The sequence below is a fragment of the Equus asinus genome, chromosome 5 (assembly GCF_041296235.1).
Source record: "Equus asinus isolate D_3611 breed Donkey chromosome 5, EquAss-T2T_v2, whole genome shotgun sequence".
In the NCBI taxonomy this organism is placed as follows: domain Eukaryota; kingdom Metazoa; phylum Chordata; class Mammalia; order Perissodactyla; family Equidae; genus Equus; species Equus asinus.
In genome coordinates this window covers 112,522,836-112,547,026 of record NC_091794.1, presented here as the reverse complement: position 1 = coordinate 112,547,026, position 24,191 = coordinate 112,522,836, and the positions used below count along the sequence as shown (strand labels likewise).

General features: G+C 61.1%; 3 protein-coding genes across 4 annotated transcripts in view; 1 reads left to right on the top strand and 2 right to left on the bottom strand.

The window, feature by feature from the left end:
- Positions 1 to 132: 132 nt before the first annotated feature.
- On the bottom strand, positions 133 to 10,543 carry LOC139039776 (tumor necrosis factor receptor superfamily member 14-like). Of its 2 annotated transcripts, none has more exons than XR_011503681.1 (9): positions 9,100 to 10,543; positions 6,380 to 6,543; positions 5,284 to 5,392; positions 4,619 to 4,744; positions 3,330 to 3,485; positions 3,082 to 3,172; positions 2,029 to 2,339; positions 968 to 999; positions 133 to 754 (listed from the first exon to the last, which is right to left on the bottom strand). XR_011503681.1 is itself a non-coding variant. In XM_070511292.1 (9 exons), the coding sequence occupies exons 2-9, from the start codon at positions 6,446 to 6,448 to the stop codon at positions 554 to 556; spliced, it is 942 nt and encodes a 313-aa protein (XP_070367393.1). In that variant the 5' UTR covers positions 6,449 to 6,543; positions 9,100 to 10,438; the 3' UTR covers positions 133 to 553. The 2 variants fall into 2 exon arrangements, 1 of the variants encoding a protein (XP_070367393.1); XM_070511292.1 differs by having other exon boundaries at positions 2,029 to 2,186; positions 9,100 to 10,438.
- Positions 10,544 to 19,138: 8,595 nt separating this feature from the next.
- PRXL2B (peroxiredoxin like 2B) lies at positions 19,139 to 22,377 on the top strand. The gene is made up of 7 exons (XM_014862472.3): positions 19,139 to 19,331; positions 19,527 to 19,731; positions 20,412 to 20,463; positions 21,039 to 21,102; positions 21,199 to 21,274; positions 21,582 to 21,700; positions 22,193 to 22,377. Exons 1-7 carry the CDS (start codon positions 19,269 to 19,271, stop codon positions 22,217 to 22,219), a joined length of 606 nt encoding a protein of 201 aa, XP_014717958.1. The 5' UTR covers positions 19,139 to 19,268; the 3' UTR covers positions 22,220 to 22,377.
- Positions 22,378 to 22,484: 107 nt separating this feature from the next.
- Positions 22,485 to 24,191, bottom strand: part of MMEL1 (membrane metalloendopeptidase like 1) — a 34,934-nt gene continuing 33,227 nt past the window's right edge. Inside the window, exons 22-23 of the mRNA XM_070511291.1 lie at positions 23,856 to 23,932; positions 22,485 to 23,779 (exon numbers count right to left, since the gene is read on the bottom strand). Of these exons, the coding sequence (XP_070367392.1) occupies positions 23,680 to 23,779; positions 23,856 to 23,932 (177 nt within the window). The 3' untranslated portion in view covers positions 22,485 to 23,679. The remainder of the gene's footprint in view (positions 23,780 to 23,855; positions 23,933 to 24,191) is intronic.

Sequence of the window (24,191 nt, the reverse complement as noted above, 5' to 3'; positions counted from 1 at the left end):
ACTTGAGGAGACGCGGACGATCTTCAGTCTCAAAGCACCTCCTCCAAACACGCTCATCCACGCGTCGGGGCGGAGCTTCTCGTGAGCGCCCAGAGAGTTTGGGGAGAAACAGAACATTTATGCACTCTCAAAGCAGCTCCCCCAAAGCACACTTTTTAATAACAAATGAAAGCATGGGCCACACAACACCAATTTAAAAATCGATTGTGAACGCAACGTTCACCTAATGAGGCCTTCACGGCCCATCCTGGCCCGGCCCAGCCCCGGAGGTAGGCGCCCGCAGGCCCATCCTGCAGATGAGCAGGCTGAGGCACAAGGGCTGGGGAGAGGCAGGGCCTGGGGCACAGAGCGGCTTGTGGCTATTGTCCTCACAGTGCTGGGTCAGCACGTGGTCAGCCCAGGGCTGAGGGGAGGGCTGGGGACGCGAACGTCATTGGTGGGGAGGCGTGTGGGGTCCTCGAAGCCCCCTGAGCAGTGGGCTGTCTCTGTCTCTGCTGGATGGAGTCTGAAGCAAGCCCAGGAGTGGGTCCTACCGGCTGCCCTGGTCCCCAGTTCAGCCCTTGAGGGCCTGGCAGCTCTCGGCAGACACAGTCAGGGATTTCTCAGATGGCTGCATCTGAGGCTGTCGGTCAGCATGTTGCTCCCTCTCAGGGAACATGGCTGCTGTCTCCTCCACGGCCACCGTGGTGACGTCCGGCGTGGGCTGCAGGGCCTGGGCGGCTGTGTCTTCCCGTCCTACACCAGGACGTGTCCACTGCGGACACAGTCGACATGATGTCCCCGCCTGGGCTGGCTCCAGCCCTCGGGCCTCCACACAATGCTCGCGGTCAGCCCGGGTTTCCCGGGGAGGAGTGGTGGCCTCCCTTCCCGAGTCAGCACGGCTGTGGACTAAGGACTCGGGGCCCTCAGACAACTGGGAGGCCCACCCGCCCCGCAGCAACTCCACTGGGGGGACGAGAAATCATACCTGAGAGAGGAATCTCACTGGGGTGAATCCATCTGTAAAACAGAGACACGCGTGTCAGGGAGGGGCCACACAGCAATGAGCGGGGTGCCCCACGCTCCCGGTTTCTCGCTGGGTGAACTTCCCGGAGAAACTGACCCTCTCAGAGACAGGGAGATCCATGTGGGTGGGGCTCCTTGCCAGGTTTGACCCCCAGGGGGCCCAGGACATGAGAAAGGACACGGTGCACGCCCCGCCCACCTCCCCAGCTGCCCACCCCGCTCCCTAGCCCTCCCCAATTAGACCGTCTCCCAGGGAGAGGTGGGGTGCACTTCTCAGAGGAGGGGCAGCCCCCCCTGAGAGCAGGTGCCCCAGACTGGGGAGGAAAGGGACCCTGGGCTGCTGGCCCAGCTTCCTCCCAGCCCAGGCTCCTGAGACCTCCTGGCAGTCTGGGGGCCCCAGGGGTGAGGACACAGGACGATCTGCTGACAGCAGAGCAACTCCCCAATTTGGATTTCTTTGCTGAGTGCCTGCTCTCCTTCTGACATACACGGGGCTCCCCAACGGCCAGAGCTGGGTCTACACAGCCTGGATCCTGGTGTCCAGAGGGGCCTGGCCCAGATGAGGAGCCCAGAGCGGCAGACAATTGGACGAAGGAGTGAGCGAACGAAAATGAATGAATGAACGACGCAGTCTCTCGGTGGGGACACAACGTGCCCACAGCAGGGGGGCTCTGACCTGGGCCCCTCCCAGCTGACCGCAGGTTCTCTCACTGTCCCTGGAGGGCTGACGGGACTTAGGGTCCATGGTAGTGAGGTCGCACGGGGGCGGCAGAGGGCTCCTTGGCTAGGGGGTCCCACCCGCTACTCCCTGACCCCGGCAGACCCCATGACATCAGGGTTCCCCTCAGCAGGAAGCCCACGGCCCCAGCCCAGCAGGGGGCCAAGCAATCCTGGAGATGCTCCTGGGGCCGCCTCCTCCCCTAGATTTGAGGCTGTCTCAGACCGTCTCTCAGAGCCGTGGTGGGTCTCTGAGCTGTGATGCTCGGGACCTGAGCCCTCAGAGGGCCACACACTGCTGCTCACCAGGTGTCCTTCTCATTTTCATCCACACGCAGAGGACTATCAGGCCAGCCAACACAAGCACGAGAACGCCCACAAGAACACTGAGGCCCCGGGAGGAGCACGTGACGTCTGTGCTGCTAGTCCCAGGTTCCACTTCCATCTCAAAGAGGCCGCTGCACCTAGGAGAGAAGATTGGCGGGACCCGGATCCTGCGGGTGGCAGACGCAGCCTGATGCTCTCTAGACCCGGGAGGGTCCGTCCCCTGCTGCCCAGCCGGGCTCAGAGCAGCTCTGGTGTGAACTCAGGTCTGAAGGACTCTCCAAGCCCCAGAGCTACAGGGAGACAGAGAGAGAAGGAAGGAGAGGGAAACCAGGATGAGATAAGGAAGGCGAGAGGAGAGCAGGGAGGGGGAGAGTGGGAGCGACAGCTGGAGACCACGGAGAGCGACAGGACGGAGAAGGAGACGGCGTGAAGAGGGCTGGGGTCAGGGACGGAAAACTGTTCCAGCCGGTGCTGCAGACAGAGGGACTGACCTGGGTGGGGACAAGGAGGGGCGAGGCAGGGTGGAGAGATTGGAGCCCTGCCCCCTCCCCTGAGCAGCCACACCTGGTCACCCCGGGCTCCCCCAGAGACACCAGGCTCCCCTCAGACACTCTGAGCACCCAGCTCAGATCTGGGCCCAGGGGATGGGCATTTGGGGGCGTCCTGCTACAGCACAATTGGGGTCCTCACTTTGAACATCTGCCTTATAGACCCCCCCACTCCAGAATCACAGGGAGGGCCCCACAGCCCTGACACTTGGTGACACTCCAGAAGCACAGGGGCTCAGGGAAGAGTGTCCCTCTGGATCTGCTCCAGGAAAAGTCTGTCCTCAGAGATAAATTGCTATGCTCGGTTCTTGGCCAGTGCGATGTGCTGCGATGTGCTTGGACCATGGGTTCCAAGCAGGAGCTTCCTGGATGCTGGCACCCAAAGGGCAGCGGGCTTTCTGCGGGGCGAGGGCCCTTACCTCCCAGGGGAGCATCGAGGACCCCCCCCAGGGGAACGGGACCGAGGCCACCCAGGGTCACGTACTTGGTCCAGGGCCGGCACTCCCCCAGGGTCCCATTGGGAGAGAAGGTCCCGGGCCGGCAGTCTTCACACACCGTGTCCTGCCGCTCGGTGCCTGAGGAAGGAGAGGGCTGGGCAGAGGGGCCCGAGGGCGCTGCCAGGGCAGAGCCCGGCTTCCCCCATCAGGCTTGGGCCTGGGGTCTGTGTCTTCAGTAGGCGCTGGGGGACCGGGCTCCTCTCTTGCTGGGCAGAGGGACTGGGCGTCGGCTCACCTCTCTCCTGTACCCTCTGGCCTGGTCTGCAGGTCGTGTGGGGCCGGCACTCGACACAATCATCCCCCTTCTCGCTAACGCAGAAGTGGCCTTGGTCGCAGCCACACTCGGTGTTTTCCGTGCTCGAGCAGTCCCGCCTGATCACCAGGCCCATGGCTGGGATCCAAGAGAAAGAGCTGAGAGCAGCAGCCGGGGCAGCTGTGGGCAGTGGTGAGCACCCCGTCCCGGAAGGAGAACAAGCAGAGGCCTGGACAGCATCCACAGGCCTGGGGGTTCCTGCCCGGGGTCTGGGGAGAGCTTGGTGACAGGACCCCGGGCCGGCTCTGCAGCCCTGGTGGGTGTGTCTGGGCCCGCCTCTGCCCCCACCCAGGACGCTGCCAGCTGCATCCCCGGCTCAGCCAAACACAGTGCCCGGAGGTGCCGGACACAGAGCTGTGAGTCCCAGGGGGCTCTGAGGGACACTGGGACAACAGAGCCGTGGGCAGAGAAGGGCAGGCTGGCGGAGTGGTGGAAGGGTGTCCGCGACAGGTAGTGGGACCCCTAGGAGACACGGAAAGTCCTGCCCGGCTGGCGCTCACATGGAAAGGGAGAACCAGGGCAGCCCGGGGCACCCTCCGATCCTCAGACAGGTTCCCATCCTGCAAACCGGGCCGGTCACGTGGCAGAGACAGCACAGTGAGCCCACTCAGCGGGTGGCGGCAGTGGGGTGGCAGCTGGCCCTGGGCCTAGGCCCCACCTGAGGACACGTCAATGCCATCGGTGCCACCCTCAGCCGAGCCAGAGACGTGCGTTACTCAGGGCAGGGCTCTGCAGGTGCAGCTCGAGGCTCTGAGCCCCTGACACCCTCCTCACTGAACCCCAAAGCCTTGTAGCCCCCACGTCTGTCAGGCCCGTCCTCCCGGGGGCCCTCCTTCCCAGCCACCTGCCCCGGGGCAGCAAGAAGCCCGAGGGTCCGAGCACTGAGCCCGTGAGGAGGGGCCCTCAGGGGTGAGGGGGCTGTGTCTCCTGAGAACCCGCACAGTGTTAGGGGAGTTTTGGCCCCCGGCTGGGGGAGGCAGCGTGGGGCACTCTGGCTCCATTAGGGTCTGGCCCAGGCTTGAGTACCCATGTGACATGATAGTGTCCCTGAGTTCTGGAGGGTCCGTGGGACAGGTGATTTGGGGAAGGGGAGCCCTCCTTGGGGCTGGGGTGGGGCTAGCCAAAGGTTAACACTGCAGTCCTGAGCTGTGGGTGTGCTGCAGGGTCAGGACTGGGGGCTGAGCACCGTGGCGGTTGGGCAGCGTCCTCACCTGGGTCACAGGGTCGGCATGGCAGACACTTGCTCAGGCCGTTGAAGTGGGCTAAGAAGGTCCCCAGGGCGCAGGGAATACACAGCATGCCAGTCAGCTCCACACAGGCCTGCTTCACGTGGTAACCTGCAGCCCGGAGGGTCCACAGCAGTCAGAGCTGGGGAGGGCCCTGCAAAGCCCTGCCCATCGTGCCACCTGGAAGCCCCCTGCGGTGTGACACCACCCCCAGGGCCTGAAAGGCACCCACCCGAGCTGTTCCCCACACGACACATTCTGCCTAGTTGCCTCCCAGGAGTGAACTTGCTTTGGGGGAATTCAGAACATTCTGGAAGAATGTGGGGGTCCCCCCAGGACACCTAGGCCTGCTCTGCTGCAGTGCCCACTCCGAACCCCAGTCTTCTGGCGATAAAGGGCTGGCGGGTGCGCCAGGCCACACCCGCTGTGGCAGAGTGGCTGTGAGGGTCTTGGTGGGAAGTGTCGAAGCTGTGGGGGCTGCCCCGGGGGCTCGGGTCATCCCCTGTCTGTGCCCCTGCCGTGGGGTCTTCATACTCCCCATGGAGGAGGCACTGTGAAAGGAGGGGCTCCTGGCAGGGAAGGGCAGAGCATCTGCCCACAGTGCTGGCTCCCAGGGGCCCCCCAGAGTGAGTCCATGGGGTGGCACCTACCTGGAAGGCATTTGGGACAGCACTTGGCCCCCACTGGGTACTCCTCCTCTTTGCACTGGGGCGTCGCCAGGGTGTAGCGGGGGGACCCCAGGAGGAGGAGATACAAGGCCTGGAGGGGACAGATGGGGCGTTGGAGGGGAGCAGCAGCCCAGGCTGCCCCGGGGCCTCGATATCAGCCTCTGTGAAATGGGGCAGCAGCAGCCCCATAGCTGGAGGTGGCCTGGGAGGGAGGACACAGGTGGGCCCCGACAGGCTCTGGGAATCATCCAGGACAGCCCTGGCGTTAGGAGGGGACTGGCCCGTCTCCTGCCTCTGTCCCCAGGTCCACCAGCATGGTACCCCAAGGACTGGGTCTCTGCTCTCACCAGGGACCACACTCCCCGGGAAGCCCTGAGCCACTCTGGGCTGGACAACTGGCCATCCTGCCTCTGGCCTGTGCTGGGCCCGCTGAGCCCTGGGGACCCGGCAGGGTCAGAGCAGGACGACCGTCAGGGGCTCACAGGCCAGGCACAGAAGACAGGTTGTTCAGGGCCCGGGCTGGGGTGGGCCATGAGGGGGCCCAGGGCGCAGGGCTGACTCTGCTAACCCTGAAGTTTCCGCCTGGGCTGGCAGGAAGCCACACGGGAAAGCAGGCTGTCCCCCTGGCCTGGTCCTAGATTCCACCCGACTCACACAGAAAGGGACTTTATCTCCCAGGACAGGGAGGGGCTGAGGGTGGAGATTAGCCACCTGCTGCAGGCTCCCCACCCCAGGGCAGGTCCAGCTCAGGCATCCAAGAGCAGCCGGGTCCCCCGGAGGCACCCTCACCCTGTACTGGGGGCTCACCTTCGTCCCCTGAGTGGGGTGGTGGGGACGAGGCCCACCAGGAGCTGTTCTGTTGCTGGTGGGTATGGCTTTCCTGTGTGTCTGCTCCCCTACCCCAGGGCCAGGGTGAGTGGGTGACAGAGGGCTGGGCCAGCCTAGGAGAGCCGGGTAGCTGGGGGACAAGGGCAGGACAGGGACATCGTGGGCAGGGATGGGGAAGAGGGCACATCCAGGGGCAGGAATAGGGGCGCTGGGGCGCGGCTGGACAGACAGGCAGGCTCAGGAGACTCACCAGGCTCAGGGCGTCAGCCTTGGGTGCCGGGCTCCAGGGGGGCGGCCCCCAGCCTCGCAGAGGCTCCATGTCTCTCCTCAGGACCCCTTATTCCCTGGCTGCTGTCCCCTGCCCCCTGCCAGCAGGAGGAGCTTCAGCACTTGGGCTTCCTGCTGCCTCGCTGGCTGAAAGATAGAAAGAAACTGCAGCAGGAGCCAGCGAGGACGGCCTGCGGGGTGATCTCAGGAAGTATTCGTCTCCAGTCCAAAGTCTGTGCCCTTGGGGCGGTCAGCTGCCAGGGGAGCAGCACACCACAGTGACAGGCAGGGAAGGCCCTGGGCTGCAGTCCGCAGTTACCAAGACCTGAGACCCAGAGCAGAGGGCAGAGCAGGGGGAGGAGGGAGCACAGGCAGGAGGGGCGATTGCCTGCTGACCCCAGAGAGCCAGGCTGCAGCTCCCGACAGCAGGAGCCAAGAGGAACCTCCTTGGCTGCCTGTTACCTGTCTCTGTGGAAAAGGGGAACTTGCTTCCATGGCAAGGGGGGTCCCTGCTCCTATAGAAACGGGGGACCCTGTTTCTATGGAAAGGGGGGAACCTGAGTCTATGGAAAGGGGGGAACCTGCATCTATGGAAATGGGGGACCCTGCTTCTCTGGAAAGGGGGGACACCGCTTCTCTGGAAAGGGGGGACCCTGCTTCTATGGAAAGGGGGGACCCTGCTTCTATGGAAAGGGGGGACCCTGCTTCTATGGAAAGGGGGGAACCTGCGTCTATGGAAAGGGGGGAACCTGCGTCTATGGAAAGGCGGGATCCTGCTTCTACGGAAAGGGGGGACCACCCCCTCAAGGAGACCCCGCCTTCTAGCAGTGCACTCTGGGCGTGTCCACCCTCTGCCTGGGACTGGGTTGGGCCTGTTTCCACCTGCACAGCCCTGCACACGACTCTGCAGAAGGCGACCCTTCCCCGACCCCAGGAGGCTGGGGGTCGCTGAGTCCCCATCGGGGTGAGAAGGGGGACATTTTGTGAGCACCCACAGGGGCCCCCACTGTGTCCACCCCCACCCTCTCCCCGGGACGGGGTGGGAGTGGCTATCTCCTGCTCTCATTTCACAGGTGGGGACCTGGGACTCAGAAAGGGACAGGGCCTTGCCCAGGGTCTCCTATGTGCAAACTGTGCTCAGCCTCAAACCCCAACCTTCCTGTGCAGACGGGGTTCTCCCCACTCCACCTTCCCTGGAGCCATGGCCATCTCCCGAGCTGGGGGACAGGAGGGCTGGCCTAGGGGAGTGGGCCTTCATACACACACCGGTGCCTAAGAGGCAGACTCGGGGGCTTGTGAGAGGCAGCCCACCCACCCATGGCATCCTGGATGGGGAGCGACTGGGTGAGTCCGGCCCCTGGCCCCCATGCCCGCTGGCTGTCACATCACATTAAAGTCTGAGGCTCATGTGATGCACGTGGCATGCCTCTGGCCCCCTTCATCTTTGAGCTGGAAAATCAATTAAAGGTGGGGGCTTCCATCTAATCAGACCCATCACGACCCTGATGGGCTTGTCCATCTCCATAGGCCCCAGGCAGGTCCCCATCAGGTGCTAAAGCTGGGCCCTCAAGGACACAGGAACCACCGCCTCCAGTGAACCGAATGCTGGATGCCCAGCCCAGCCTGACCTGGAGCCCCTTCTCTGTCCTGACTTTGGCACAAAATCCTCCTCCAGGGTCACAGCCCCAGACCCCACCCTGCCCCACTGAACCTCAGGACATCTGCTGGACATGAAGGTGCTGGTTGCCCCTGCCCTCTTGTGCCTCTGGTCTTGGGAGAAGGGTTGTGAGAGCCCACCTCACATGATGCGGGAGCAGGACCCCTGGAGGCTGGGGACCCCACTGGAAAGTTCACTGTCCCATGGGCTGCAGGCACCTGGGGTAGCGAGGTTTGCCCGGATCTCCCCAGGGAGGGGTCCCACTGGGCAGGACTGGCTGGCAGTCACCAGTGTCTTCGGGGTCACTATCTATTTCTATTTCTAGGGGACCCTGGGAGGAGACCCTGGGTGCTGGGGAAGGAACAGGGCAGGAGTGAAGTCCGAGGGCTGGGTGGAGGCTGACCACTGCCCTATCGGCAAAGCTTCGCAGCGCCCGGAGGCAGCGTCCACCCTGGCCACCATCACCCGGGACGACCAGCCCAGCCCCACAGACCCTGGTGCTCTGAGGTAGGGTGGGGGTTTGCTGGGACCAGGGGCTTGGGAGCCCCCATGAGACCCAGCAGCACAGGGTCCCATCCCCACACCCAGGGGCCTTTTAGAGGGTGCCCCCACCCCGCTCCCCCACGTGCACTCACACCCCCTGCCCCCCGCACTGCCGGGGGGTTTCCAATGAAGGGAAAGGGGCACCCCCTCTGCACCCTCTGCTTGGTCCCAAGAGCCCTGGGGAGTGCTTTTTCCTGGAAACCCCAGCAGCACACGGGTGCCTCAGAGCACACTGCAGGCACCCAGGGCAGGGACAGGGCTCTGGGACCACCTCTGCTCCCTGCCATGCCCCCAGGGACCTCCCAAGTCCTGGGAAGATCCTTGGGGTGGGGTTGGCCAGAGAGGGAGGATGTTCTCCCTACACCTGGTGAGGCCCCCAGGACCCTCGATCCCGGCTCTCAACCCACCACTCCCTTCAGATGCCTCCTTTCATCAGAGATCCTTTCATCCACCCCACCCTGGGCAGGTGGGGAAACTGAGGCACAGCAAAGGGCAGGACTTACCCACAGGCATCAGTGAGTCTCAGCTGGAATGGGGAGTCCCATGGCTGGCTCGGCCCCTGTACCCCTGGCCCGTCCCTCCCCACCCAGCCACCTCAAGACTCAAGGCCCTAGTTGCTGAGCCAGCGTCAGGCCCCAAGGCAGCAGGGGCGACCCGCCCAGGGAGCCTTCTGTACCAGGTCTCTGCTGAGCCATGGCCTCTTCAGGAGGCTTTCCTGATGCCTGAGTTTCCAACCACGCCCCCTGCACCCTCACCCAGTGACCCTGGTGTCTTATTGGTTCCTTGTCAGCCCACCTCCCCCCTGGAATGCAAATTCCGTGGCAGGAGTTCTGTGTCCATTTTAGCAGGAAGACGAAGGGCTGGGCTCCAGTCTCAGCATCACCATTCCTGTGCTCACTCCTCACTCGCTGTTCACTCACTCATTCAGCACCCAGTAGTTCAGGCCAGGCTCAGTTCTGGGCGCCAGACTCATCGAGGAGGAAATGAGACAGGAGGAGGGTGCAGACAGGGCTCCTGCCCACGCACCAGGAGTCCCCATGCTGGCTGTCACGTCTGCTCCTCGGCCCCGGGCATCCAGGAATCGGTGGCAGGGCAGGACCAGGGTACGCCCCAGGGAGCCCCGCACCTGTCTGAGGCTCCATGGGGCTCTCGTGCCCCTTACTTACTTATGGGGGGGGGCAGGTAGAGCCCGCACCCCAGGGCCTCTCCTTCCAGTCATCCCTGTGATGTGGGCTGGGACCCAGGGAAGCCGCCTCTCCTGACTCAGCCAGAGCCTGTGTCCAGGGACCCCAGGGCTCCTGCAGGGTGCCCAACCTCAGGGCCCAGGGGAGGGCCCGGCAGGAGCTTCAGAGGCATCTGTGCATGCCTCCCCCCAGTGCAGATGGGGAAACTGAGGCTCAGCCTCTCCCCAACCCCAACTCTGCCGCAGCAAGAGGAGCCTCCATCACCTGGCTATCCCTTGAGACCCGCCCCTGCACCCACCGTTCCCTCCCAGGGGCTGCCCACCCCACCACATCGCCGACACCCGGAGCTCCCGGCCAGGACACCACCCGATGGGCTGAGGAATCCCTGATCACATTTCCTCCTCTTCTTGAGAGGGAGATCTCTGGGGTCCCGAGCATGGGAGAGATGCTGAGAACCAGGGTGCTTGAGCCCAGGCCTGGAGGGTGGGAGGCAGGGTCATCCTGAAAGCCCACCTTGAGGCCCCCCCTCCTCTCCTCTGCATTCTTGGTGGCCTCAGCCCCCTGCTCTGTGGGAGCCCCGGGCTGGGCAGTGGGCTCAGAGGCAAAGCAGCCTGGGCCTCACCCCCTGGGGCTCATGGTCCAGTGAGGGAGCTGAGTCTAAAAGCCACTGTCAGCGTCATGTGGTGAGGGCTGGGTATGGGCAGCAGATGTGGGCTGGGGCTCTGAAGATGAACAGGAGCCCTGCTGGGGGACAAGGCGAGAAAGGGCATTCCCGGAGGAAAGATGTGGGTTGAGCAATATGGCCGGGAAGTTCTTGGGGTCCAGCCCTGGTGAGGCATGGAAGGGGGCCTCGACACAGAGCTGGCCGAGGCTGGCCCCTGGAGGGAGGCTGCAGACCCCGGGTGCGTCCTGTGCATGGGAGACTGTGCAGGTGTCAGGCTGGTGGGGAGGGTGGACGGAGTAGACAGGGGCGTGATGTCTCCCAGGTGGGAGCCTCTAGGAGGTGAGGAGCAGGGCAGGGAGGGCAGAAGGGCGTGGAGAGAGGTCAACTCCAGGGACGCCCAGAGGCGCAGGGCCTGCAGGAGTCGGTGTCCGACTCTCAGGGTGCGGGTAGAGGTGGACGGAGAGGACGGCAACTCCTCAGCCGCATGCCTGGGACAGACGGGAGAGAACTGGGGGTTGGGACAGGGGTCAGAGGAAGGGCAGAGTGTGCTTGGGCCACCAGGGACTTCCCAGAGGCCCAGGTGCCTGCTCAAATCCAGGCTTGTCCTGGGAGCAGAACTGGGGGGGCTGTGGGCGCCCAGACCTGGTTTTGTCTAGCTCCAGACCAGGGTATCAGTTCTCGTCTCAGACGTCTCCCCAGCGTCCCGTGCCCAGTCCCCCACCAGCCCTCCCAGCTCCTCCTCCACAACTCCCCCACCGCCTCTGCTCCCTGGCAAAATCAGGGCCCTGGGAGGCAGCTGTGTGCCATGCTTCACCTTGCTGCACCCACACCGGGACCCCTTGTGGGCATGGAGAGGCTGCCTCAAGAGGCTCCTCAGAGGTCTGCTCCCTCCAGGCACATGCTCTCACCTCGGCACCCCGCCCTCACTCTGGCTCCCCTGCTCTGCCTAGTCCAGACAGCAGCTAGGGACACCCCTAGCTGCCCATGACACCACGGTCACGGTCGCCCCCTCCCTGCACCCTCTGGGGCCCCTCACCAAATCCCCACTGCTTGCCCCCCCCGCCCCCCAAGGCCTGCCCATCAGCCCAGACTTGCCTCTCCAACTCATGTCTCCCTTTGCTACAGCCACACCAACCCCTTTGCGTCCCTGCTTATTCCAGCTCCTTCCATCCCAGAGCCCCACGCAGGCCATTCCCTCTGCCAGCTCATCCTGGGGGCTCATCCTGATGTCTCTCCTGTCCTCAGAAACAATCTCAGCTCACACCTGTGCTGTGCTCCCTGGGGTCAGGCCCTCACCTCACCTACAGGCCCTCCTGCCATCCTAACCCTCACAGTTACGCTGTGTGAATAGACGGTCAGGGCCCTAGGGACCACGGCTTTACAGGTCAGGAGACCAGGCGGAGAGCTGGGGCCAGGCCAAGGGAGGCCACCTCTCCAGAAGGAGCAAAGGAGGGTTGGACCAAACAAGTGGCTCCGGCCACTTGGCAATGATTCAATGCTGCCTCCCTGGTTTCAGCTCCAAGAGAGACTTCTGGGAAATGTTGAAGGTGGAGGGCTCCTCCTGCCCCTGGTTCAACAAGCAAACAGACGATCCCAGCCCTCGGAATGGGACCAGCACCCAGGGGGCCTTTGGGAGCATCGGGGGCCTCCTGGCTCCACGTTGGGCAGCTGGGCCCCGGGGACCATTGGCCAAGAGCGGGAGAAGGTGAGGATGGACGGCTGGGAAAGAGAAGAAAGAGGAAAGGGCAGAGCAGCCCAAGAAAGAGGAAGACAAGATGTGCAGACTCACTGGTGACAGGGAAGAGAAAGTTCCTCATAGAGGTGTTTACAGGTCAAGACTGGGCCCAGGGGAAGCCAGCAGGACTGAGGATGGTGAACTCCATGGAGCACGGAGTGACTATGCAGTGGGCCAGCCACTCTGGAAGGCAGTTTGGGAGTAAATGTTAAATGTCTTAGACCATTGCACCCTTTGATCAGGCAATGTCGTGTAGGAATTCCACCCTGGAAGTAAGTATTCTCATTCCAACGGGAAGAGGTGGACGTACAGGAGAGGACATCAGCCTTTGAAGGTGCCGGAGAACATTGGAAATAACCTAAGTGCCATCGAAGGGGAACTGTCCCTCTTGCCTGCTGCCGTGATGGAGTAACACAGCCTGGACTTACCCTCTGCCCCCAAAGCAAGAAACTGAAAACCGTGAATCAGCTGTGTTCAGAAACTAGGCAAAAGGAACTGGGATCCCCAGCAGACCAGGGCAGTCCTGCTGAGTTAAGAAGAAAGGGATCAGGCCTCAGGATGGCTGAAGCTGGTGGACACGCAAGCAGAGCTCCCGAAAGGAGGGAGCTGCACAGACAGAAGCTACAGCCATCGGCAAGGTCCCCTTAGCGTTGGCTCAAGTACCTGCCGTGTGTGTCACGGATAAAACTCCACAGTACAGCACAGTGAGCCACTAGGAGCTGTGCACCGAGTGACTCCAGAGCTCACACAGGGTGAGGGGACATTGGAGTGCTGACCAGCTGGACTTGACTGTCCTCAATGGTCCCTTTGGCCTGCAGGAGAGACCCCATAGGCCGTGCCTCCCCAGGGCTGAACCGGCCTGGAGTAAGGCTGCTCTAGACCTAGTGTAACTAAGCTCAGAGTCCCACCCAAGATCAAAGCGAAGCCCAAGTCACTGAGCACAGGCCGGACACGCACAGCCCTCTCTCCAGGAGGACTGAAAGTAAAAGAGAAAATTCCAGATCATAAAGAAAGTAAAAACACCATGCCCAGCATCCCAGCAAAAATTACCCACATGCCAAGAAGCAGGAAAATGTGACCAGCAAAAACGTGAATCAGGAGAAATAGACCCAAAGATGACCGCAATGATGGAATTACCAGACAACACCCTAAGACAGTCTTTCAAACATTTTTAAAGGGAAATATAAACATAAAGAGGGAAATGGAAGATATAGAAAGAACCAAATGGAACTTTATAAAATCTCCAGTGAAGAATGAGCTGGGCAGGTGTGTTAGCCGGCTCGGGCGGCCATAACGAATACCGCAGATGTGGGTAAACAGCGGGAATTTATCGCCTCGCAGGCTGGAGGCTGGAGTCCACAAGCAAGCTGTGGTGGGGCTGGTTCCCCTGAGACCCCTCGGCTTGGCTTGTAGACGGCCTCCTTCTCACCATGTCCCCACATGGTCTTTTCTCTGTGCATGCGCATCCCTGGGGTCTCTTTGGGTGTCCAAATTTCCTATTCTCCTTAGGACTGCTCTCAGATTGGTTTAAAGCCCACCCAGATGGCCTCAGTTACCCTTAATTACCACCTTTAAGGCCCTATCTCCAAATATAGCCACATTCCGAGGTATTGGGGGTTAGGGTTTGAACATACGAATTTGGGGGGACGCAATTTGGCCCATAAAAGTAGGGTTAACACAGGCTGGACACTTCAAGATGATATCCATGAACTTGAAGCTATAGTAATAGAAACTATCCAAAATGAGGTACAAAGAGAAAAAAAGAAAAGGGAAAAAAAAACAGGGCCTCAGTGACGCCTGGAAAATATCAAGCTGTCTAACATCAATATAAGTGGAGTCTTACAAAACAAGAGAGAGGCAAGAACAGAAAAATTAAAGAAAAAGTATAAACCTACAAACAAAAGAATGCCTACAAACCCCAGGAAGGATAAACAAGAAAGAATATATAACAAGGAAAATCACAATCAAATTCCTGAAAAACAGGGATAAAGGGAAAAACCCCAAATCAGTCTCAGCGAACACCGTCACATCCAGAGAAGCAGAGACAAGGGGCACGGCTGAATTCTCACCAGAAACAGTGCAAGTCAGGGACGATAGAAACATCTAGAACACGCTGGAGAACATCTCAACTTAGACTTCCATACACAGTGAAGGTATTTGCCCAAAATGGAAGCACAACAAAGCCTGAGGACTTCCATTTCATGATTTCTATAAAAGCTCCGGTCGTCCATCACCAGCAGACTTTCATTACAAGAAATGTGAAAGGACTTTCTTCAAACAAGGAAGTCGGTACCCGATGAAAACGCATCTCTACTCAAAGGAATGGAGAGTGAAAGAAATGGTAAATATGTCAGTAAATATGAGACATCTTTTTCTCATTTTTAAAATTTCTTTTAAAAATAATAGAAAGCTTAAAGAAAAATAACAATGTGCTGTCATGGTCACAGCACGTGGAAGTAAAATCCATGACAATAAGAGCAAGAAGCCTGGGGCAGGGAAACGTGAGTGGACTGTGTAAGGTGCTTTGCATGGCCTGTCAAGCGGGTGATAGTGGGAGGTGAGGACGGGTGCATATTGTTAGCCCTAGAGCAGCCGCTGATGAATAAAACGAAGATGTGTAGCAAATAAGCCCACAGTGCAGATGAATGAAATACCCAAAAAACACTCAATTCGTCAAGAAGAAGGCATAAAGGAGGAAACAAGAAACAAAGAACAGCAAATAATTATCAAAATATGGACCCAAACCCAACCACACAGGAAACTACATGGAATGGAAATGGTCTCAATCCTCCAGGTAAATGCAGACATTGTCTTACTGGATACAAAACCAAGACCCAACTGTAGGCTGACGCGCGAAGGATACTGTACACAGAAAGAGACAGCAGCCGAAAGAAGAGGACAGCGATTGGAGACTGCAGGGTTCTAGAGGCCGGGGGCTGTGCAGAAACAGAGCCCCCAAATCTGCAGAGGCAGCTGAGAGACTCCCACAGCCGACGTCTCAGTCGATTGTGAAGACGGCGTGCTCTCCCCCAAGAACAGGACCAGGCAGGGATGCCCACTCATCCCCTTCCGCACAACACTGCACTGGAGTCTCAGAAAGGGCAACGCGGCAAGAAAAAGAAAGAGAAGGCGCGGCGATGGGAGCGGAAGGGAAACATTGCTTCTTCGCAGACAACGTGACCACGTATATAAAAGTTCTACAATGTCTACAGAAAGGCTATGTGGCCTACACAGCTCATTTAGTGAGGTCACAGGACACAAGGCCAACAGTTTAGAAAATACACATGGGTTTTTGAAATTTAAAAGAGCAAGAACACACTCGCATTAAAAACATGAAGCATCTGGGACAAATTCAACAGAATGTGTGCAGGCCTGTGCAGGCCCTGCCGAGGGAGGGGACAGAGGACCCCATAAATGGAAAGGTATGATGCTCACAAAGTGGAAGACTGGGCTTTGGCAAGATGTCAGTTCTCCCCCAAGTAACCAGAGATCGATGTAATCCCAATCAAACTGCAGCAGGCTTGTTTGTGGAAATTGATACGCTGATTTTTTACACTCATGTGAAAACAGAAAGGAGTTATCGTGGCCAAAACAATTTTGAAAAGGAAGAGCAGGGCTGAAGGACGTGCGCTGCAAGCGTCGTGGATCCAGCCCGGATGAGGTAGGCAGGAGGAGTGGCAATTGATCGACGAGACGGAAGAGACGGAGTCCACAAACAGACCGGCGCGTGTGCGACTGATGTCGATTAAGGCTGCCCCAGGTAGAGAAGCCCAAGGGGACCTGGCCTACATGCCGATCTATATGACCCGGTGGATTTTTATGGTGTGAATTCGGGCTGCCCCAGGGAGAAAAGCCCAGGGCATCCTCACCTACACGCCGATCTATATGACCAGTTTTGTATCTAAAGTTATACGACCGCACAATAACCAGACCCCATCTGCACTGAAATCATTTAATGACTTTTTACATCATCTTTTCTTTTTCCAGTAAAAATAAGTCACGTACCCATGCCTTATAAATTTAGCCCTAACCCTCAACTCGGGGCAGCAGCAGGAGCTCTGACTGCCCATGGGTCCTGTCCCCATGCCTGCAGCTCTTCACTGCCCATGGGTCCTGTCCCCACGCTATTCTGTACTATTCTCTAAATAAAAGAGCACCACTGCCAGACCTTGAGAGTCCAAGAAATCTTTCTTTCGACTCTTTGGCTTGCCTTCCCCGCATCACGATCACCAGTGTTGTCGGAGGCGCCAGGGTAATTCCACAGGGGAAAGGTAATCTTTCTAGGCAACAGTTGCTGGAACAAGGAGCCTTTACCCTCACCACATGCAAAAAGTAGACCAAAGGGACCATTTTGCTAAATGTAGAAGGTAAAACTATAAATCTTCTGAATCTTAATAGAAAAATATGGATGGTAATCACGTTTTTCCCCCTAAATTGTCATCAGGAAAATAAAAAAGATTGCTGTCCTTGGCCTTTCTTTTTCATTCAAACATGGTCATTGGGAGTAATTTACAAAGAAATCATTGAACAGATGAAGTTAAATGTTGGTGTGTGGCCATGTTGCCAACTCTGGCTTTAAAACAGCCACTCCCTGGCCTGGTGAGATGCACCTCATTCACTCATTCGTTTATACTCTCATTCATTCGAGCAGCATTTATGGGGCAGCCCTGTGTCCCATGGCAGCGGGGTAATTCCTCCTCCAGTTCCTTCCCCGGGGCCCTTCCTGGGGTACCGTCTGATCCCCCTCTGGCCTGGAAGCGAGGCTGAGGAGCTGTTTTTCTTCTCTCTGTCTCCCAGGCTCAGTCAACAGATGTTTACAGAGCCTGGTTCTAGGGGCTGAGGACAGGGCAGAAAAGGAAGGTTGACAATCCATGTCCCCAGGGGACGAGATGGAAACAGCCCAGTTAATTGATCGCTCGCTGCATGCCAGCGGAGAGTAGTGGTTCCAAAATGTGGGGAAACTGGAAGAGGTTAAGTGGCCTGCTCAGAGCCCACCGGACACAGCTTGTAGGCGGCAGTGCTGAGGTTGAACCAGGAAGCCTGCCCAGGGTCAGCCTCCACACTCTCTCTCTGACTCCCATCACCGCAGAGCGGGGCAGTGGGTGTGCAGGCCATGCCCATGTCCGTCCCCTGCGTGCATTGGGTTGGAACAGTCGAGCAAGGAGGACCTTTGGAGATGGTCTGGTCCTGCCACTCCTCATTCAAAGAGCCTAGGGGAGGCTCACCTGGACCTGCACACCAAGCTCTCCGCCCAGCACACCAAGGCTACCCCCACGTCCACTCTGAGGGAGGAGACCCCGTGAACACCTCCAGCCCTGCCAGAACAAGGAGCAGGACCCCTGAATGAGGCATGCTGGAGGACACGGTCCTGTGTGACATTGACTTTGGACGCCACACATGTCTACGTCCCTTGTTATGAAATGGACACACTGACCTCCACCTACCTGCCGGAGAGGCTTAGACGCTGGGAGCTGGATGTGGGGGTTCGCTGAGGCAGGGCATGCTCTCTCTTGCTCATCACTCAGTGAACGTCCCCAGGCCTCTGTCACCTTTATAAATTAAGCCCTGGGCACCAAGTGGCCTCCCATCTTCTCATTGTGTCTTGTCTCCCAGCCACCTTTGCTCTGAGTCAGGGGGCTGATCCCCCTGACTCCTTTGCCTGCCAGCATCCTGCCAGCTCCAGGCTCCAGAGCCGGGAGCACTGGCGGGAGATGCAAGGCATGCAGGAGAGGACAACTTGCCTTGGCTCTCCTTCTGGAGGTGTCTCTGAAATTGGCTACAACCCTTCTGGGATCCCAGCTCCCCAGGAGGTGGCAGCCTCCTGCACAGCCCCAGGCCCTAGAGGCAGCCCCCGCCCCACAAACCAGCCTGGCCGCTGGGGGCTGCATTCCTGGGCTCTCAACTACCTTATCTTGCCCTTGTTCCTCCTTCCCTGGGGGGCAAGCCCCCCGCCCCTATTAATCTGAGTGTCCTCCCCTTCCTCATTTTGCTCTCCCTGCCTACAACGTCGAGGAAATGAACTTCCTCTCATTTTGACATAGTAACTCGGTTTTTGTTCTGGTGCGTGGACCTTCAGTCAGGCCTGGGAGGCAGGAGCACCCCTCTCGGGCCGCAGTTTCCCCAGCTCCACTGGGGGTCCTGCGGAATGCAGCGTGTCGTCAGGCGGGCGGCCGCCCCTTCCTCGTCCAGCCCGGTCCAGGCCCCGGGCCGTCTGTGGGCGCGCGGGGCAAGGCCGAGCGCAAGGCCGGAGCCGCGACGGGCAGCGGAGCAGCCCAGTGGGCCGCACCGTCTGAGTCGAGTCTTGGCTCTACCTCTCGTCCTCGGCCTCGGGCCCTCGTCGGTAAAACTGGGTGATGCTGAAGGGCGTTACAGGGCTGTCCGTGAGGAACCACCAAGACAAATTCGCAAGGGGCGCAGGAAGCTGTTATCTCCTTCGGGTCCGTTTAACCCCAAGTTTGGGGGCTAAAAGCTAGTATTTAGCTGGCATGAAATTGACAGTATTTAATGATTCAAGCCAACACGGACGTGTAAGTGAAGAATCTCTGTATTCGCCCGCATTTTCAAGCTGCAACAAGACCACCGGGAAGGCTAAGACCCCCGGACTCCTCCGGTAGCTGGGACCCAGCCCGGCCCCAGCCCCGCGACACGGGCGCCCACTCCGCTCGCCTTAACCTGCCCCGCAAGCCGCGCCCCACGTCGCCGCCGCCCCTCCTTCCGGCCTCACCCCTGCTCCTGCCCGCCCCGGACCCCGCAACCCCGCGACCCCGGCCGCCGGGACCGAGCCCGCCCTGGCCCCGCGCGCCGCTCTGCGCAGGCGCAGCACGGGCCTGCCCCGCCCCGCCCCGCCCACCCAATGCATATGCAAAGGAGGCGACCCGGCGCCGTCCAGGCGCACCGGCGGGCGGGGAATGGGGCGGGGCCAGCCGGCGTCGGTCCGTGGGAGAGGCGGCCCGGGGCCGTGACAAGGGGCGTGGCCAGGGCGGAGCCGGGCCAGGAGGCGGGCGACTGGTCTACCTGAGGCGGAGAGGGGCGGCGGAGAGGGGCGGCGGACAGGGGGCCTGCAGCGGGGAGCCGGCGTGGACCGCGGCCATGAGCACCGTGGACCTTGCCCGCGTGGGCGCGTGTGTCCTGAAGCATGCGCTGACCGGGGAGGTGAGGCCGGACGGCGTCCTGCCAGCGGCATCAGGGGCCGGCGTGGCGGTCGTGAAAGCCGTGGGAGGCTCAGGCTGCGCGGGCGGCGGGGCTAGGGGCGCGGGCGGTGGTCGGGCGGTGCGGGGCCCCGGGCGCGCGGCGGGGCTGGGGGCCAGGGCGGTGGGCCCGTGTCACCCCTCACCCTCCACTGCTCAGGCCGTGGAGCTGCGGAGCCTGTGGCAGGAGCAGGCGTGCGTGGTGGCCGGCCTGCGGCGCTTCGGCTGCATGGTGTGTCGCTGGATCGCCCGGGACCTCAGCAGCCTCAAGGGGCTCCTGGACCAGCACGGAGTGCGCCTAGTGGGCGTGGGGCCGGAGGCCCTGGGCCTGCAAGAGTTCCTGGACGGTGGCTACTTCGCGGGAGGTGCCTGCCCTCCCTGCCCCTCTTCCCCGGCAGCCGCCCTGAGGCCCTTCCCCAACCTCAGGGCATTGGCTGTCCCCGTTTTGTCGAGTCCTGATCCTCCTCTCTCCAGGAGCTGCCTGCAGATGCCCCTGTGTCAGCTCCCCTCATCTCTCCTGCCCCCTCCAGCTGGGGCCCAAACCCTCACCCACAGCCATGATGTGCCTCCCACTGTGGACAGATGGGCAGTGTGGCAGGGCCCGGTGGTGACTAGTCTGGTGTCAAATCAGGACCAAGCGTCTTTACTGGGTCAGCTGCAGGGCCACTCCCCACCACGGCCTTTGGTCACTGTAGATGAGACTCTGAACTTCATCAGCTGCACCCTCCCCTAGCAGGAGTAGCTGGGACCAGAACCCGGGCTGTGGCAGCGCCTCCTCTACCCCATTGGGACCCCTCCGCCAGCGCCCAGGATGTGCCCCCCAGACCCCTGGGCCCAGTGGCAGAATCCAGGAGAGTCCTGCTCTTCCCTTTTCTGGTCACCTCTGGGCCTCAGCTCCTCTAATGGTGGGGTCAGCCCACCCTGCTCTGCCCCTCCGGGCCCTGGGTGGGTGAGCTGGGCACCAAGGGTGGACAAAGGGCTGCATACAGGAGGGTGAGCAGGGCAGTGGTGGACCCAGGGCACACCTTTGGCCTCTGCTTTTCAGAGCTGTACCTGGATGAGAGCAAACAGTTCTACAAGGAGCTGGGCTTTAAGCGGTGGGTACGGGGTCCACGGCTCCTCTATTCCTCTTGTCCTTGCTGCACTCTCCCTGGGCAAGCTGCTTCAGGTGGCATCCACCACTCCCGCCGGCATCCACCACTCCCGCCAGCCCTTCGACCGGGTTCTCTCTTGGCTGCTGTCGGTTAGGCTTCTCACCCAGGACCTAACCCCAACAGGCAGCAGTGCCCAGCTCACCCAGGGGGCTGAGAGCCTGGCACGTCAGTCAGGGGCCATCCCAGCCACCGTGGGTGCCTGTGCCACAGGCTGGCCGCCTCGCCTGATTGGCAGCACCAGCTGAGCCGGATCCTGGGGCTCACCCAGCTTGGGCCCCAGTCCATGCAGGCCCAACCGGCCCCCAGGCTGAATGCCCTGAGGCTCCGGCAGCTGCTCCTGGCTGGACAGGGTGCTTCCACTGGTCAGGGTAGGCTGCTTGCTGGGCCGGCTGCCCTGTGCCCTATCTGAGCTCCTGGTAAGATGGAGGGGGTTCCTGCTTGTGGGAAGTGGTCTGTGCATCTTGTGGAGACTGGGGGCAGGTGCTGGGAGTCTGGACAAACCAGGTGTGTCTTTGCAGGTACAACAGTTTGAGCATCCTGCCGGCTGCCCTGGGGAAGCCCGTGCGTGATGTGGCCGCCAAGGTTTGTGGTGGCCAAGGTCGTGTGGGCCTCAGGGTGGCATGAGTCCCCTGGGGGTGTCCATCTAGGGCTGACCCGGGCCCGTTCCCCTCCCTCCAGGCCAAGGCTGTCGGCATCCAAGGGAACCTGTCTGGAGACCTGCTGCAGAGTGGAGGGCTGCTGGTGGTCACCAAAGGTGGGCCGGCGGAGGGGCACCAGGGGCCAATGCCTGGTCACATGGGGTGCCAGGGCCACATCCTCAGGTGGGAAGGTCTTGCTGAACTTGGTGACCAGGCCCTGACCCTTCCTCCCTCCCTCTGGCTTGTCAATCTCATCGTGGTTCCTCCTCTGGTCTGGCCTGGCTCTGAGTGTCGGCCTGGCTGGGTAGGGTGTGGCCAGATTGGTTCACTCAACTGGGTAACTGGGAGAGGTCATGGGCGGCTAGGGCTGCCTCTCTCCTTCCAGCACACAGGGGCACCCTGACCGCTTCCCCACTGCTGCAGGTGGTGACAAAGTGCTGCTCCACTTTGTCCAGAAGTCCCCGGGCGACTATGTTCCCCAGGAGAGCATCCTGCAGGCCCTGGGCATCTCTGCGGAGGTCTGCGCCAGCGCGCCACCCCAGGTGAGCTCAGGCTTGGGGTGGCACTGCAGGCTAAGCATGCCCCCCTGCCCAGCTCCCCTGGGCTGAGGGCTTGGTGTGGCCAGATGCTGAGCTGGACCTTGCCGATTTTAGGTCACTTTGTGCTCACCGAAGCCCCAGGATGTCACTGTCACCCCATTTTGCAGAGGGGAAATAGAGCAGGGAAGGGTCAAGAGCAGGGTTGCCCAATGGGCAGGCACAGCAGGGCCCTCCCCAGAGGGCGGTGGACGGCCCGGGGGCTGCAGGGTAGAGGAGCAGCTCATCCTCTCATCCTCGGGAGGGTTGGGGTTTGTCCGAGGTGACTGTGGCCAGTGTTAGTGTGGTCCTGGTGGCTGACTTCCTGTGCCCTCAATGGAGGGGAGCATCCAGCACATTCCTTCCTCTGCTTGGGCCACAGACTGCTGGTGGGTGGGCCCAGCTGCTCTTGGCCCCGGGGAGTGTGGCTGGCCTGATGGGTCCCTGCTGCCTCTGCAGTGTGACGAGGAGGCGTGCACCAGGTGAAGGCCCCAGACCTCCGAGGATCGGAGAGACGTCTGCTGCCCAGGGCTTGCTGGGAGTCGGATGTGAAGACTCGTTCTGGAATCTCTGGGCCGGGATGCCGAATTCTGCCTGGCTGAGGGCAGCAGTGAGCATTAAACGTTGGTTTCTGGCAGCCCTGGCCTCCACTGCTCTTGGTTTTCTCCAGGCTGGCGGGGCAGTTGCGGGTCCCAAGGCATCATCTTCCCGAGTAGGAGAACCGCTGTTCCTTGGGTGAGGGGATGCGCCCCTGCAGCCTTTCTGGCACGTGAGGGCCAGGGGTCTGAGGACAGGCCCAGGGGCAGGACAGGACGATGGGGTTGGGCTCTGGGGTCAGGAAACTCCTCAGGCCCCAGACAGGAGCCCAGCCCAGAGGGGCTGGGGTCAGTGCTCACGTCCGGTGGGAGCGACTTGGGTTTCCAGGGAGGAGATGGTTTCGATTCCACACACTGGATTCTGGTGGACAGTCACAGACTTTTAGGAAAGGCCTAGTCTGCTGGGTGGACCTTCGCTGATGTGAGAATCGCCATTTGCACCCTGCTGGGCCCAGCTGGTATGTCCACCTCCCCCGACACCTTCCCTCAGGAGGGAAACAGGCCCCTCGAGCCTAACCGGCTCCAGAGCAGAACTCCTGCCCCTACCGGCTCCCAGAGGCTCTCTCCTCCCAGTGGGTTCAGAAGACCTTCTCAGCACCTCCCTGTACCCCTGGTCCCGGCCTGGATGACCACAGTGGCCTCCTAGCTGACCTCTCTGCTCCCCACCACCCCCCCTGCCTGCCCTACTTCTTCTCTCATTGGTCATTTAAAAACTCAGGGCAGGTGATGATGTCCCTTTGTGGTTTAACCCCTCCGCTGGCTTCCAGTTACACAAAACCCCAAATCCAGATTCTGTGCTGAGGCTTCCAGGGTCTCCTCCACCCACCTCCCCGCCAGTTCCCTCCTGAGTCAGTAGCCCCCTACCCCTGTCTGAACTTGTGGTCCCCGAGGGCTGGCATTTGAAGGCATCCTGGTCACTGCTGTGTCCCTGGCACAGGCACCCTGGGGAGAGCCAGATGCAGTCGGTGGACAGAGGTGGACACACCCTCTGGGGCACTGCCACCCTGACCGCCCACCCTGGGCCCTCCTGGACACACAAGGCAGCCGACTTCTTTGAAACGTTTACTTAGCTCAAGACTGAAGCTCGTGGACGTCTGACGAGGGCGCGCTTTGGAGAGCGGGCGGAAGACAGTCAAACGCGTCTACAAGGCTGCGATGGGGCGGCGCTGCCCCGGCGGGCGGGCGTGGCGGGGGCGCCGGCCGGGCCTGCTCGCCCCGTCTCCGTGTCCGGGCGCTGGCGGCCCAGGCCGCAGAGCGCACGCCGGTCCCCGCCGCTGCACCGTCTGGGCGCAGACCGGACGCCTCCGGGCGGCGGCGGGGCGTGGACCGCGCAGCGCGGCTCGGCCTTGGCTACCAGACGCGGCATCGCTGCTGGGGGTGCATGGGGGTGCCCCGGGCGCAGTGGAACGCGTCCGCGAAGGCGGCCAGGTTCTGCAGCGAGCCCAGCACCCTGCGGGCGGACGGAGGGGCCTGAGACTGCGCCGGCCAGGGCCGGGGCGGGGGGCGGGGGCGCGGGGATCACTTGCCTGTACTTCAGGGGACTGTGGACGTCAGTTTTGATGGACTGCAAGGCGAACTCGGGCCGGTAGGACCCGCACCACACCTGTGGGCGCACGAGGGGCGTGGCTGCGGGGCTGGGGGGCGGGGCGGGCCTGGGGTGGCGGGAGGGACAGTGTGGTGGTCTCTCTAGGCACAAAGGAGTCCCTCTGGTCCCAGGCTGCTCTTTTTGATGCGGCGGAGGGAAGCCAGCAGGTTCCCGCCCTTCCTCTACAGCCTCATATGAATCCTCAGCCCCAACCCCCGGTCCTTCCTTTTCCTCCGGGAAGCCTTTGAGGCCTGTTCTGGTTCTGGCTGGCTTGCCT

Coding starts and splice junctions, on each gene's coding strand:
- PRXL2B (XM_014862472.3), top strand. CDS start 19,269: ATGAGCACCGTGGACCTTGCCCGCGTGGGCGCGTGTGTCCTGAAGCAT. Junction 19,732..20,411: donor CGGTGGCTACTTCGCGGGAG/GTGCCTGCCCTC, acceptor TCTGCTTTTCAG/AGCTGTACCTGGATGAGAGC. Junction 21,701..22,192: donor GCGCCAGCGCGCCACCCCAG/GTGAGCTCAGGC, acceptor CTGCCTCTGCAG/TGTGACGAGGAGGCGTGCAC.
- LOC139039776 (XM_070511292.1), bottom strand. CDS start 6,448: ATGGAGCCTCTGCGAGGCTGGGGGCCGCCCCCCTGGAGCCCGGCACCC. Junction 5,393..6,379: donor AGGCTGACGCCCTGAGCCTG/GTGAGTCTCCTG, acceptor TGTCCCCTCCAG/GCCTTGTATCTCCTCCTCCT. Junction 4,745..5,283: donor CTGTCCCAAATGCCTTCCAG/GTAGGTGCCACC, acceptor TCCGGGCTGCAG/GTTACCACGTGAAGCAGGCC.